The sequence below is a fragment of the Saccopteryx bilineata genome, chromosome 2 (assembly GCF_036850765.1).
Source record: "Saccopteryx bilineata isolate mSacBil1 chromosome 2, mSacBil1_pri_phased_curated, whole genome shotgun sequence".
NCBI lineage: Eukaryota > Metazoa > Chordata > Mammalia > Chiroptera > Emballonuridae > Saccopteryx > Saccopteryx bilineata.
The window spans coordinates 347,282,746-347,298,062 of NC_089491.1; the positions used below are offsets into that span (position 1 = coordinate 347,282,746).

The 15,317-nt window shown below is 43.9% G+C and overlaps 1 protein-coding gene across 7 annotated transcripts in view; it reads left to right on the forward strand.

Moving 5' to 3' along the window:
* The window catches only part of ZNF862 (zinc finger protein 862), a 37,290-nt gene extending 21,973 nt beyond the window's left edge, over positions 1-15,317 (forward strand). For all 7 annotated transcript variants that reach the window (XM_066262582.1, XM_066262581.1, XM_066262585.1 and 4 more), the window contains one exon: positions 11,702-15,317. In XM_066262582.1, the coding sequence (XP_066118679.1) occupies positions 11,702-13,884 (2,183 nt within the window). In that variant the 3' untranslated portion in view covers positions 13,885-15,317. The remainder of the gene's footprint in view (positions 1-11,701) is intronic.

The window sequence follows — 15,317 nt, forward strand, 5'->3', positions numbered from 1 at the left end:
GGGAGAGAGACTTGGAACATGGACATTTAAAGTATAGGTCCCTGTGAATCTATTGTTGGATCTAGTCAAGAGGCTTAGCCACCTTTGGGAGGGGCATAGTCAGCCCCAGGAGAGGACTCTCTCTGTCTTCCTCCCTGAGACCGGGGTTTTAGCAGCTGAAAGAACTTCTGCAGAGGGGAATGGGGGCTACACTTGGTCTAAACCAGCTGCTCACCTTGTTGGGGAGAAATAAAATTTGAGTATCCAGCAGTGGTTGAGGAATCAAGCTCTGGAGTAGGGGCCACATTTCCTGTACTGAGCTCCTGACCAAGAGACTCCTGAAGTAGGGGGTCCCACAAACATTGTATTCCCAACCTCAGCTGCCCTAACCCACCAAGTGTGCAACCTGTAGAGGGGTTGGCTGAGTGAGGCCAATCTGAGCCCACACTACAGTCTTTCTACAGATGACTCTGTGGGAAGACCAGGCAGCTGAAAGAGGAGGAGGAGAAGCTGAAAAATGGAGGCAAATCTTACAGAGCTTGGGGCTTTTACACAGCTGTTGTCATCTCTAAGCAGGAAGAAGCAGATCCTTATATAAGGGTTGGCCCCCCACACTACCCAGGCATAGAAAACACAGACACAAACAATGAAAAGAGCAGTAGCTTCAGACAGGTAGCCCACAGTGGGTTACAAACAACAGCTGATGCCAACCCAAGAAGATCTAGAACCAACACAACTGGTAGTGGGTAGCAGACAGCACCAACCCTAGACTCAGCTAGCTACACAAACAGCATGCCGAAAAGAGGAGTCTAGCAGGCAGCAGACACTGGAGAATAAATACGCCCAACGGGACAGACATCACACAGTGTGTAATACACATGATCAAGGTTGATTCTTAGAGCTAGTTAGCCTGAAGGGATAAATGTACCTACAAAAAGACCAACTGCATCTAATATATACAACAAAGGGATAATAGTACTATCAAGAAGCATTCCTAGAACAAGGAAAAACCAAGTGGCCTGGAGGACAGTTCCACTGAGCCCATCTTCTTCATGAAGACCACACAAAAATTTCAAAGACAGCGCTACCTAATACACAGATAAAATGGGCAGACAGAGAAATACAACCCAAATGAATCAACAAATCTCCAGAAAAAGAACTGAATGAGATGTAACTAAAATACCAGATGTAGAGTTTAAAACAGTGATTTTTAGGATGCTCAAGGATCTTAGAGCAACAATGGATGGACATAATGAGCACCTATAAAGAGATAGCAAGCATCAAAAAGGACATTGAAATAAAAAAAAGAACCAGTCAGAAACGACAAATACAATATCATAAATGAAAACTGCACTAGAAGGAATTAATAGCAGGCTGGATGAAGCAGAGGATTGAATCAGCGATTTAGAAGACATAAACGAAAGCACCAAAGCAGAGCAGCAAAAACAAAAGAGGCTCAAAATGTTTGAGGAAACTCTAAGAGAGCTCTGTGACAACATGAAGAGAAACAACATCTGCATCATTGGCGTTCCTGAAGGAGAAGAGAACAAAAAAGGAATAGAGAACCTGTTTGGAGAACTCATAGCTGAAAATTTCCCTAAATTGATGAAGGAAAAAGTCACACAAGTTCAAGAAGCATAGAGAGTTTCATTAAGAGGAACCCAAGGAGGCCTATAGCAAGACACATCATAATTAAAGTGTCAATGTTAAGAGACAAAGAAAGAATACTAAAAGCTGCAAGAGAAAAGCAGTTAATTACTTACAGAGGAGCCCCTATAACGATGACATCTGACTTCTCAACAGAAACACATGAGGCCACAGGGATTGACAAGAAATATTCAAACTGATGCAAAGCAAGAACCTACAACCAAGACTTCTTTATCCAGCAAGGCTGTCGTTTAAAATTGAAGGAGAGGCCCTGGCCGGCTGGCTCAGCGGTAGAGCGTCGGCCTGGTGTGCGGGGGACCCGGGTTCGATTCCCAGCCAGGGCACATAGGAGAAGCGCCCATTTGCTTCTCCACCCCCCCTCCTTCCTCTCTGTCTCTCTCTTCCCCTCCCGCAGCCAAGGCTCCATTGGAGCAAAGATGGCCCGGGCGCTGGGGATGGCTCCTTGGTCTCTGCCCCAGGCGCTAGAGTGGCTCTGGTCGCGGCAGAGAGACGCCCCGGAGGGGCAGAGCATCACCCCCTGGTGGGCAGAGTGTTGCCCCTGGTGGGCGTGCCGGGTGGATCCCGGTCGGGCACATGCGGGTGTCTGTCTGACTGTCTCTCCCCGTTTCCAGCTTCAGAAAAATACAAAAAAAAAAAAAAAATTGAAGGAGAAATAAAAAGCTTCCAAAAAAACCCCAAAACCTCAAGTAATTCATTAAAACCAAACCAGTACTGCAAGAAATGTTAAAGGGCCTTCTGTTAAAAGAGCTAAGGGGAAAAAAAATTGAGAAAAAGAAAGTTGTAGATGTAAAAAATAAAATGGCAATAAACAACTACAAATAACCTTAAATGTTAGTGGATTAAATGCTCTAATCAAAAGACATAGGGTAGCTGCATGGATAAGAAAACAGGACCCATACGTATGCTGTCTACAAGAGACCCACCTCAGAAAAAAGATACACATAGACTAAAAGTGAAGGGACGAAAAAAATTATTTCATGCAAATGAAAATGAAAAGAAAGCTGGGGTGCAATACTTATATCTGACAAAATAGAATTTAAAACAAAGACTATATAGTAAGGGATAAAGAAGGTCACTTATATAATGATAAAGGGAGCAGTCCAACAGAAGGATATAACCATTATAAATATCTATGAACCTAATATAGGAGCACCTAAATATATAAAGCAGATTTTGATGGACATAAAGGGTGAGATCAACAGCAATACTATAATAGGGGATTTTAATATGCCACTAACATCAATTGATAGGTCCTCCAGACAGAAAATTAACAAAAAAACAGTGGCCTTAAATGACACATTATCAACTGGATTTAACTGATATCTTCAGAACCTTTCACCCCAAAGCAGCAGAATATACATTCTTTTCAAGTGTTCATGGTACATTCTCTAGGATAGACCACATGTTAGGACACAAAATAAGTCTCAATAGGCCCTGGCTGGTTGGCTCAGCGGTAGAGCGTCGGCCTGGCGTGCAGGGGACCCAGGTTCGATTCCCGGCCAGGGCACATAGGAGAAGCGCCCATTTGCTTCTCCACCCCCCCTTCCTCTCTGTCTCTCTCTTCCCCTCCCGCAGGCAAGGCTCCATTGGAGCAAAGATGGCCCGGGCACTGGGGATGGCTCCTTGGCCTCTGCCCCAGGCGCTAGAGTGGCTCTGGTCACGGCAGAGCGACGCCCCAGAGGGGCAGAGCATCGCCCCCTGGTGGGCAGAGCGTCGCCCCTGGTGGGCGTGCCAGGTGGATCCTGGTCGGGCGCATGCGGGAGTCTGTCTGTCTGTCTCTCCCCGTTTCGGGCTTCAGAAAAATACAAAAAAAAAAAGTCTCAATAAATTTAAGAAGATTGAAGTCATATCAAGCATCTTCTCTTATCACAATGGCATGAAACTAGAAATCAACTACAGTAGAAAAACTGAGAAACATTCAAACACTTGGAGGCTAAATAGCATGTTATTAAATAACAAATGGGTTAACGAGATCAAGGAAAAAATAAAAAATTTCCTTGAAACAAATGAAAATGAACATACAACAACTCAAAATTTATGAGACACAGCAAAAACAGTCCTGAGAGGGAAGTTCATAGTATTACAGGCATACCCTAAGAAGCAAGAAAAAGCTCAAATAAGCATCTTAACTCTGCATCTAAAAGAACTAGAAAAGAACAACAAATAAAGCCCAGAGGAAGTAGAAGGAAGGAAGTAATAAAGATTAGAGTGGAAATAAATGACATAGAAGCTAAAAAAATAATACAGAAGGTCAATGAAATTAAGAGCTGTTTTTTTGAAAAGGTAAACAAGATTGATGAACTTTTAACCAGACTCATCAAGAAAGGAAGAGAGAAGACTCAAATAAAATTAGAAATGAAAGTGGAGAAGTAACAACCGACACCACAGAAATACAAAGGATTGTAAGAAAATACTATGAAGATCTGTATGCCAAGAAGTTGGACAACCTAGGAAAAATGGATAAATTCCTTGAAACATATAATCTTCCAAAACTCAATCTGGAAGAATCAGAAAACCTAAACAGACCAATTATAACCAATGAAATTGAAAGTTATCAAAAAAAACTCCCAGCAAACGTATGACCTGGATCAGATGGCTTCACAGGCAAATTTTACCAAATATTGAAAGAAGAACTAACATCTATCTTCAAGCTATTTCAAAATATTCAAGAGGAAGGAAGACTTCCAAGCTCCTTTTATGAGGCAAGCATAATCCTCATTCCAAAACCAGATAAAGACACTACAAAGAAAGAAAACTATAGGCTAATATCCCTGATGAACTTAGATCAGGCATGGCCAACAGTTTTTGCCCCCGGGCCAGATTAGAAAGAAAACTTTTTTCACGGGCCGGACAAAATATTAAAATTAAAAAATGTTAAATAAAAAACTATTCATTTAAATAAAATTTTATTATGTAATTTGTTTAGGAATAAATGTAAGTAATTTAGTACAACAAATTAACAAAAAAACTAATGTGATGTGTTGAGGCGCTTTGCATCGCCTATTATTTTTTCAATATCTGGTTCTATACTTGTAGTAGCTATTCTTAACACAGTCTCCAAATGTAAATCGTTCAATCTTGATCTTGTACTTTTTTTAGATGCATTAAAGAAAAAGTTTGTTCACAAATATAAGTTGAGCTGAAGATTACTAAATATTTCCTGACAAGTTTGTTTTTCTTTTTTTTTTCTTTTTTTTTGACAGAGTCAGAGAGAGGGATAGACAGGGACAGACAGACAGGAATGGCGAGATAAGAAGCATCAATTATTAGTTTTTCATTGTGCGTTGCAACACCTTAGTTGTTCATTGATTGCTTTCTCATATGTGCCTTGACCGCGGGCCTTCAGCAGACCGAGTAACCCCTTGCTTGAGTCAGCGATCTTGGGCTCAAGCTGGTGAGCTTTTGCTCAAAGCAGATGAGCCTGCGCTCAAGCTGGTGACCTCGGGGTCTTGAACCTGGGTCTTCGACATCCCAGTTCGATGCTTTATCCATTGCGACACTGCCTGGTCAGGCGCCTGGCAAGTTTTTTTAAATTTTCATATTTTTCATTATTTAATTGATTATAAAAATTGCACAAATTTTCTTGCTCTTCTCAATATTTCTCATTTTATAATTCATCACATTGTAAATTAATTATTTCTAATTGTATATCAACAGGAACATCATCTACATGTACAGAAGATAGATTTTGGATAATAGATAAAGTTTTATCCGTTTTCTTGAAGCAATCAAATCGCTGCTCAAAATCTGTCATTAATGCAAGGATATTGTTATTAAATTCTTGAACCTTTTCTCTTGAAATATTTAAAGATATGGTCACTAACATTGGAAAATGATCAAATTTGCATTCAGCCAGATTTCTAGGCTTTATTTGAAAAGATTTTAACCTTTGTATTAAATCATGAGCATATAAATTTTTTCCTGTAAACATACATTAAATCCATTGAAATGTGTGAGAATATCCAAAGGAAATGCTAAATCACAAATCCAATTTGGTTCTGATAATTCAGGAAAATCCTCATTTTCTTTTTTTTTCCTTTTTTTTATTTATTTTTATTTTTTTCTGAAGCTGGAAACGGGGAGAGACAGTCAGACAGACTCCCGCATGCGCCCGACCAGGATCCACCCGGCACGCCCACCAGGGGTGACGCTCTGCCCACCAGGGGGCGAAGCTCTGCCTCTCCGGGGCGTCGCTCTGCCGCAACCAGAGCCACTCTAGCGCCTGGGGCAGAGGCCAAGGAGCCATCCCCAGCACCCGGGCCATCTTTGCTCCAATGGAGCCTTTGCTGCGGGAGGGGAAGAGAGAGACAGAGAGGAAGGAGGGGGGTGGGGGTGGAGAAGCAAATGGGCGCTTCTCCTATGTGCCCTGGCCGGGAATTGAACCTGGGTCCCCCGCACGCCAGGCCGACGTTCTACCGCTGAGCCAACCGGCCAGGGCCCTCATTTTCTTTAAGTGTTAAAAATATTTTTATTTACTCTTGAAGATCCCACACATGTAAAACTTTTCCCAAGCTTAACCAACAGATTTTATTGTGATATAATACATAACTGGTATTTAATTCTTCAAGGAGTACAATACATTGCCAGTGTTTTAATCCTTTTGATCGAAGGAAATTCACTATTTTCACAACTATGTTTGTAACATGATTGATTTTTTAAATATTTTTGCATAATGCATGTTGATAAATAATGCAGTGTATGGGTATAATTTTATGATTTGGATTAATTTAAGAAATTTTGTCTTCAATTTGTCTTATGAGACCAGTATTTTTTCCAATCATATTTGGTGATCCATCTGTTGTTACATTCACCATTTTTTTCCAGTCAATATTGTATTTAAAAAAAATATTTTCAACCTCTTGGAAAAGATCTTCTTTCTTTGTTGTGTCTTTCATAGGAACAATTGACAAAAGTTCTTCCGAAATTTGAAAATCTTCAGTGATAGCTCTGACGAAAATTAATAACTGGGCAGTATCCTTTACATCGCAACTTTCGTCAAGAACTGTTGCATGAAAATTGGCCGATTCTAAATTATTCAGTAACTGATCATTTAAATTAGCATTTATATCTTCTATTCTTCAAGCAATAGTTTGCCGAGACAGGCTTATATTTTCAATTTTATGTTTAGCTTCTGGACACATTACTTCACAAACATCCAACATGCACTCTTTTACAAATTCTCCTTCGGCAAAAGGTTTTCCACATTGAGCAATCCATTTTGCTACTAGAAAACTTGCTTCAGTAGCAGATTCTTGTAGTCCCATTTTGCTGTGTAAATACATTTTGCTGCCAGGTCAATTTTACTATGAGATCTGCAGCTTGGTTTTTGCAGCTTTCTTCATTTAAATTTTGTGTGTAAGCCCTGGCCTGTGGCTCAGTGGTAAAGCATCGGCCTGGCGTGCAGGAGACCTGGGTTTGATTCCCGGCCAGGGCACACAGGAGAAGTGCCCATCTCCACCCTCCCCCCTCCTTCCTCTCTGTCTCTCTCTTCCCCTCCCGAAGCCAAGGCTCCATTGGAGCAAGGTTGGCCCGGGCGCTGGGGATGGCTCTATGGCCTCTGCCTCAGGTGCTAGAATGGCTCTGGTTGCAGCAGAGCAATGCCCCAGATGGGCAGAGCATCGCCCCCTGGTGGGCGTGCCGGGTGGATCCCAGTAGGGCGTGTGCGGGAGTCTGACTGCCTCCCTGTTTCCAGCTTTAGAAAAATACAAAAAAAAATTTTTTTGTGTGTGTAACTTGAATGTTTCGTTTCAAAATGTCTTCTCAAGTTGTATTCTTTTAAAACAGTTACACTCGAATTGCAAATAAGATAAACCGCCTTATTGTATATAGTAAAAAAATATTTCCACTTCCATTCATCATTAAATATACGGCATTCAAGATCAATTTTGCATTTTCTGGAAGCCATCCCTAGAGTGAAAAAAAATTTTAATATACAATATTATTTTAATAAAAATATAATTACATACCATATAAATATCCAAACTGTATGGCAACCAATTGAAACAATATTTAATTAATAGAATGAGCTTGAGGGGGTTGGTTATATCGCAAATAAAACAATTATTTTGTTTTGCAAGCAGCCTGGACACGTTTTCAGTTATCAGCTGCAGTTAATGTCTATGCTACAATGCCACTTGATTCAGCACACTTGACCACAAAAATAATGAATTGTTTGACCTTGGGTGCGCACTGGCAAACTCCGCCTAAAAGAATGTGGGTTTCACATCGCTGCTAAATGTCAAACAGTTCATAATGAATACAGACCAGTACAAAAGTTGTAAGTCTTTTAATGGAATTAAAAAAAAAAATAAGTATCGCGAATCCTTTCGACCAATTATCGGAAGTTAACCCTAGATTCGTCACATGCGGAATTCTTTTCTGCGTATCACTATCTTCTTAAATGTCTCGATTTCCAATAATCAAATATGCTTCTGCTTCTGAGTAGCTGAGATTTTATCTTTCATTGTTGTACAATGACAATGGTTAGATATCATAGTTTATGTATAATAATTTAAAAGTACCACTTATTTCATTTCCACAGTGCATCGTGCAGAGAATATTAAAAATTTAATCGCGGGCTGCATGAGCTCATTGCTTGGGGCCCGCGGGCCCTATGTTGGCCATGCCTGACTTAGATGCTGAAATTCTCAACAAAATATTAGCAAACCGGATCCAGCAATACATGAAAAAAATATATATCATGATTCATGTGGGATTTATTCTGGGGAGGCAAGGCTGGTACAGTATTCACAAATCAATCAATGTGATTTAACACATAAACAAAAGGAAGGATAAAAATCACATGATAATATCAATACATGCAGAAAATGCATTTGATAAAATCTGGCACCCATTTATGATCAAAACTCACAGTAAAGTGGGAATACAGGGAACATACCTCAACATGCTAAAGGCCATCTATGACAAACCCACAGCCAACATCATACTCAATAGTTCTGGAAGTCCTAGCCACAGCAGTCAGACAGGAAGAAGAAATAAAAGGCATTCAAATTGGAAATGAAGAAATAAAACTCATTATTTGCTGATGACATGATACTGTGCATAGAAAACCCTAAAGTCTCAGTCAAAAAACTACTAGACCTGATAAATTAATTTGGCAAGGTGGAAGAATATAAAATTAATATTCAGAAATCAGTGGCATTTTTATACACCAACAATAAACTGTATGAAAGAGAAATTAAGGAAACAATCCCCTTCACTATTGCAACAAAAAAAGTAAAGTTTCTAGGAGTAAATTTAATCAAGGAGGTAAAGGACTTGTATTTGCAAAATTATAAAACATTAATAAAAGAAATCAAGGAAGATACAAACAAGTGGAAGCATATACCATGTTCATGGATAGGAAGAACAAACATCAAAATGTCTATATTACCCAAAGCAGTCTATAAATTAATGGAATTCCTATTAAAATACCAGTGGCATACTTCAAAGATATAGAACAAATATTCCAAAAATTTATATGGAACCAAAAAAGAACACAAATAGCCTTAGCAATCTTGAAAATGAAGAATAAAGTGGGAAGTATCACACTTTCTGATATCAAGTTATACTACAAGGCCACTGTACTCAAAACAGTTTGGTATTGGCATAAGAACAAGCATACAGATCAATGGAACAGAACAGAGAACCCAGAAATAAACCCACGTCTTTATGGTCAATTGATATTTGACAAAGAAGGTAAGAGTATACAATGGGGTAAAGACAATCTTTTAAATAATGTGTTGGGAAATTTGGACAGGTACATGCAAAGAAATGAAACTAGACCACCAACTTACACCATTTACAAAAAATAAACTCAAAATGGATAAAAGACTTAAATGTAAGTCATGAAACCATAAACATCTTGGAAGAAAACATAGGCAGCAAACTCTCCGATATCTCTCGTATCAATGTTTTTGCTGATTTATCTCCACAGGCAAGTGAAATAAAGGACAGGGTGCACAAATGGGACTATATCAAACTAAAAAGCTTTTGCACAGCAAAAGACACTACGAACAAAATAAAAAAACCCACACAATGGGAGAACATCAATATGTCTGATAAGGGGTTAACCAAAATTTATAAAGAACTTCTAAAACTCAACACCAGTAAGGTAAACAATTCCATTAAAAAATCGGCAAAAGAACTGAATAGACACTTCTCCAAAGAGGACATACAAATGGCCAATAGGCAGCCTGACCAGGTGGTGGCACTATGGATAGAGCGTTGGACTGGGGTGTGAAGAACCCAGGATCAAAACCCCGAGGTCGCTAGCTTGAGCGTGGGCTCATCTGGTTTGAGCAAGGCTCACCAGCTTGAGCCCAAGGTCACTGGTTTGAGCAGGGGTTCAACTTACTCTGCTGTAGCCCCGTGGTCAAGGCACATGTGAGAAGGCAATCGATGAACAACTAAGGTGGTGCAACAAAGAACTGATCCCTTCCTATCTGTCCCTCTCTCTGTCTTTCTCTGTCTCTGTCACAAAAAAAGAGAAAGCAAGGATAAAAAATAAATAAGTAAATAAATTTTTAAAAAGCAACAAATCAAATGGCCAATAGGCATATGAAAAAATGTTCTATGTCACTAATCATCAGAGAAATGTGAATTAAAACCACAATGAGATACCACCTCACACCTGTCAGAATGGCGCTCATTAACAAAACAATACACAGTAAGTGCTGGTGAGGTTGTGGAGAGAAAGGAACCCTTCTGCACTGCTGGTGGGAATACAGACTTGTGCAGCCACTATGGAGAATTGTATGGGGTTTCCTCAAAAAACTAAAAATGGAACTGCCTTTTGACCCAGCTATCCCACTATTAGGAATATATCCTAAGAATACCCAATCACTGATTCAAAATAAGATACGCACCCCCATGTTTATTGCAGCATTGTTGACAATAGCCAAGATCTGGAAACAGGCCAAGTGTCTGTCAGTGGACAAGTGGATTAAAAAGCTGTGGTACATATACACAATGGAATACTATGTGACCATGAAAAGGAAGGAAATCTTACCTTTTGTGACACCATGGATGGACCTGGAGATTATTATGCTAAGCGAAATAAGCCAGGCAGAGAAAGAAAAATATCATATGTGGAATCTAATGAACAAAGTGAACTGAGGAACAAAAATAGAGGCAGAGGTGGAGTCACAGGGACCAGAGGGACAGCAGTCAGAGGGAAGGGGGATGAGGCGATGGGATCAGAGAAGGTAAAGGAATTAGTGAAACTATATATACATAACACAGAGATATAGATAACAGGATAGCAAATCCTAGAGGGGAGGGGGGACAAAAGGGGGTATATTACAGAGTTATATTCAGTGGGACACTTGAATCCATGTAAATAAATTAAAAATTAATAAAAATTTAAAAATTAACCCTGCCCTCAGCATGTAGGATCACCTGGGAAACAGGGACAGTATGGGAAAGATAAGGAGCTTTTGATGAGCAGGAGCTCTAAAAGGACCTGTGATCGAGCTGGTGGGAGGAGGGCGTGGGAGCATTGGTTATGAGGAACCATATGCCACCAGGCCTGTGGGCCTCCACTCCTTCCCTTCTCCTCTGGTCTTTAGCACTGCTGGTCTGTGACAGTTACTTTGTACATCTTAGGCAGTAACTTTTTGGCTAGTAGCTACTGTTTATATTTCTGTGCCTCCCTTCTTTGGAAGGCTCTTAAGGACTTATGGATGGATATTTAACCTCATTTCTTTGTGGTGCTTCAGAAGAGAATTACAGCCACCTGTTGATCCAGTAGCATCTATGGCAAGGGTGGGTAACTAAGTTTATTCGCAGCTGATGTCATGTGATCCTGGGTTGCTGTGTGGATAGAGAGGGGGCGGCTGGCTAAAAAGCCCACAGGGATCAGTGGACAACTCTTAGGGAGCCAGATTGATTCTATAGCTGATCATGGGGCAGCCATTAATGATTTCTGGAGAGGTGGGTCACATTCATCCTACCCCCTTGCAGCTGAGGTATTTACCGCACTGGGGTGTTTAGCTGATAGGAGACTGCAGAGTTCTGGGCAGAAAAACCAAGCATAGTTTGATTTCCTCCAAAGGGAAAAAGAAGATGGCAGCTGCGAGAGAGAGAGAGACACAGGCCTTGGCTGTGGAACGGCTTCCAGCACCTCCTGTGGAGACGCATGCCTCCTACTGTGGTTTCAGCCTCTGTGACGCCAAAGTGGACAGGCCTGGGAAAGTCCAGAGGACTTGCAGACCGCGCTCAATTCAGAGGTCGTGGTTTGGGCAGTTCCCATGGCTAGCCATTGACTCAGAAGAGACCAAGCTCTTCTGCTCAGCTTGCAAAGAAAGACCAAGTCTCCGCAACAGATCATCGCCGTTGGTCCGAGGTTACACGGGGCCTTTTAAAGTGGAAACTTTAAAATACCACGAGGTCAGCAAAGCACACAAGCTCTGCGTCAACACCGTTGAAATCAAGGAGGACACCCCTCCGGCCCCCCTCTTTCCAGAGATCTCCAGTGACCTGCTGGCCAACATGGAGCACTTCTTCAATGCCGCCTACTCCATCGCGTACCACCTGAGGCCCCTGAATGACTTTGAGAAGGTCCTGCAGCTCCTCCAGAGCACTGGGACCATGATCTTGGGCAAGTACCAGAACCGCACCGCGTGCACCAAGTTCGTCAAGTACATATCTGAGACGCTGCAGAAGGAGATCCTGGAGGACGTGCGGGGCTCGCCCTGTGTAAGCATGCTGCTGGACAACCCTAGCCACGCCGCTGACCAGGCCTGCGTGGGCATTTACATCCGCTACGTTAAGGGGCTGGAGGTGAAAGAGTCTTACATCACACTGGCCCCGCTCTTCAGTGAGACGGTGGATGGGTACTTTGAGACCATCGTCTCTGCCCTAGATGAGCTGGACATTCCCTTCCGTAGGCCCGGTTGGATGGTGGGCCTGGGGACCGATGGCTCCTCTGTGCTGAGCTGCAGAGGAGGCCTCGTGGAAAAGTTCCGGGAGCTCATCCCCCAGCTGCTGCCTGTCCACTGTGTGGCCCACCAGCTGCCCCTGTCCGTGGTGGATGCCTGTGGGGGCATCGACCTGATGAAGAGGTGTGACCGGCACATCCGCACAATCTTCAAGTTCTATCAGGCCTCAAAAAGAAGGCTGACCGAGCTGCAGGCAGGTGCTGCAGCGCTGGGGCAGGAAATCATCAGCCTGAAGGACCTGAACGCCATCCAGTGGGTGGCCAGCAGGAAGCACACCCTGACGGTGCTCATTGCCAGCTGGCCTGCCCTGACCAGGCACCTCCAGAGCCTGGTGGAGGCAGGGGGCCAGACTGGGCACAGGGCCCGCAGCCTGCTCAAGCTCGCGAAGAGCTTCCATTTCATCAAGTTCTGCCACTTCCTGTTGGACTTCCTGAGCATCTACGGGCCGTTGTCCGAGGTGTGCGGGAAAGAGCTGGTGCTGATGACGGAGGTGAACTCTACGCTCAGCCATGCGTATGTGGCGCTGGAGGCCCTCCTCCGCCAGGCAGGGCCCAAAGAGGAAGAATTCAATGCAGGTTTCAAGGACGGGCAGCTCCATGGCATTTCCTTGGACAGGGTGGAGAGGGCAGAGCAGCGCTTCCAGGCAGACAGGGAGAGAGTGATCATGACCGGGACGGAGTACCTCCAGCAGAGGTTTGACACAGACCGTCCCCTACAGCTCAAGAAAATGGAGGTGTTTGACACCATGGCCTGGCCAAGTGGCATCGAGCTGGCCAGTTTTGGGAACGATGACATCCTTGCCCTTGCCAGGTACTTTGAGCTCTCCCTGCCCCCAGGGTACAGTGAGCAAGCCCTCCAGGAGGAATGGCTGGGCCTGAAAACCTTGGCCAAGAACCGGCCGTTCTCTACGCTGTGTAAGAGGGCCCTGGGCCAGCCCGGCCGCTTCCCCATGCTGAGCAGGCTGGTGGCAGTGGTGGTCTGTATGCCCATCTCCACCTCCTGCTGTGAGCGGGGGTTCAGTGCCATGAGCCGGATCAGGACCGATGATAGGACCAAGCTGTCCAATGAGGTGATCAACATGCTCATGATGACAGCGGTGAATGGGGTGGCAGTCACCGAGTACGACCCCCAGCCCGCCATCCAGCACTGGTACCTGACCTCCTCAGGCCGGCGCTTCAGCCACGTCCACACCTGTGCCCCGGTGTCACCCCACTCTCATACAAGTAAGTCCACATGGCGGAGTTCCTGGATGTGGGAACACGAAGGAAGGGAGGCTCATCTCCCCAGTCCCACGTGAACTCGAAGTCTGAGAGCTAATGAAGTGAGCCATCACAGTGGGTTTGGTCTGCACTATCTGTTGAGCTTGGGTACTGTGCCCAGCCATCTACTGACCAGTGGCTCCCAAGACATGACACCTCCCCTCAAGGTGCCTCTGACCCAGCTAGAGAGGCAGGGTGCATACACTGCAGGCACAGGGCATACTGCCGAGAGCACAAACGTGGGGACTGCTGACAAGTGTGACTTTGGGCAAGTTAATCGTTACATGCTTTTTTTTTTTTAATCTGTAAAGTGAATTAATACATGTAACGTGCTTAGAACAGTGACTGGCAAGCAGAGCCGACCACCACTGGGAATAACTAGATGACTGGACCAGTTGGGGCAGCGATGTCACATCCTAAGTGGGGCTGTGCAGACTTGGAGGGGTGGAGAGGGAGGAGGTCAGTGCAAGAGGGCTGTGACCGGGATGCTAGTGGAGAAGGTAGGTGTGGTCCAGGCAGGGGAAGAGTCCTGAGGGTATTGCTTACTGGCCTGGGGGACCAGGCGGGGACAAGGCTTGAGGGGGGCATCATGTTATAGGAAGTCAACTTACTGAAAGTCTGAAGCAAGAAATTTCAGTGCTCACTCTGCAGGCGGTTACTGGAAACCAAAGTGAATGGGATAGTCACAAGGTTCCCCACATCCCTCGTGGTTTAATGATGGAGACAGTTGTGATCTCTCTTGTCATCTTCTAGCTGGTCTCCTTCCTGTTCCTTCTGCTCTTGTTTGTCCCCTCTGAGTCTGTGGTTGTCAGCAGGGGATAGGGTCTCAGGAGTGACAGAGACTCTGTAGGAAGCAGGGTGGCCCTGAGCTGTAATTGGGCGGAGGGGAGGGGCCCAGAGAAGAAAGAGACAGGAAGCACCAAGAGAGGGGCCAAGACAGCCAGTCCTCTCCCCAGCGTTTGCTGTCCCGTGTCCAGCCCTGTGGTGGAGGAGGAGACAAAGATGCTGCCAGTTGTGCCCTTTTGTAGGTTGTTTTCCTGGGGACAAGGGGACTTGTACATCTGAAGCAAATAGCGAATGCTACCCGATGTTATACAATAAAGCCCTCCTTCCCGGGCAGGCTTTCTCAGCCTCAGCACTGTTGACATCTGGGGTCAAACAAATCTCTGTGGGGGCCAGTCCTGTGTGTGGTGGGGTCTTCAGCAGCATCCCTGTGACATGCCCACTGGATACCAGTGGTCCCCTCCCGGCTGCCACAACTGGAAGTGTCTTCAGACATTGCTGGATGTCTCGAGGGAGGGGCAGAGGGCCCCCGGGTAAGATCCTGTGTGAGAATCTTATGATCAAAACACATTTTTTTTTCTTTTTTCAATGATTTTATTTATAAATGGTCCTGAATGTTCATATTTTTTCTCTTTACATTTTTTTACTTTAACTTATTGTGTTTGCATAGATTCTAGTGTCCCCCAAA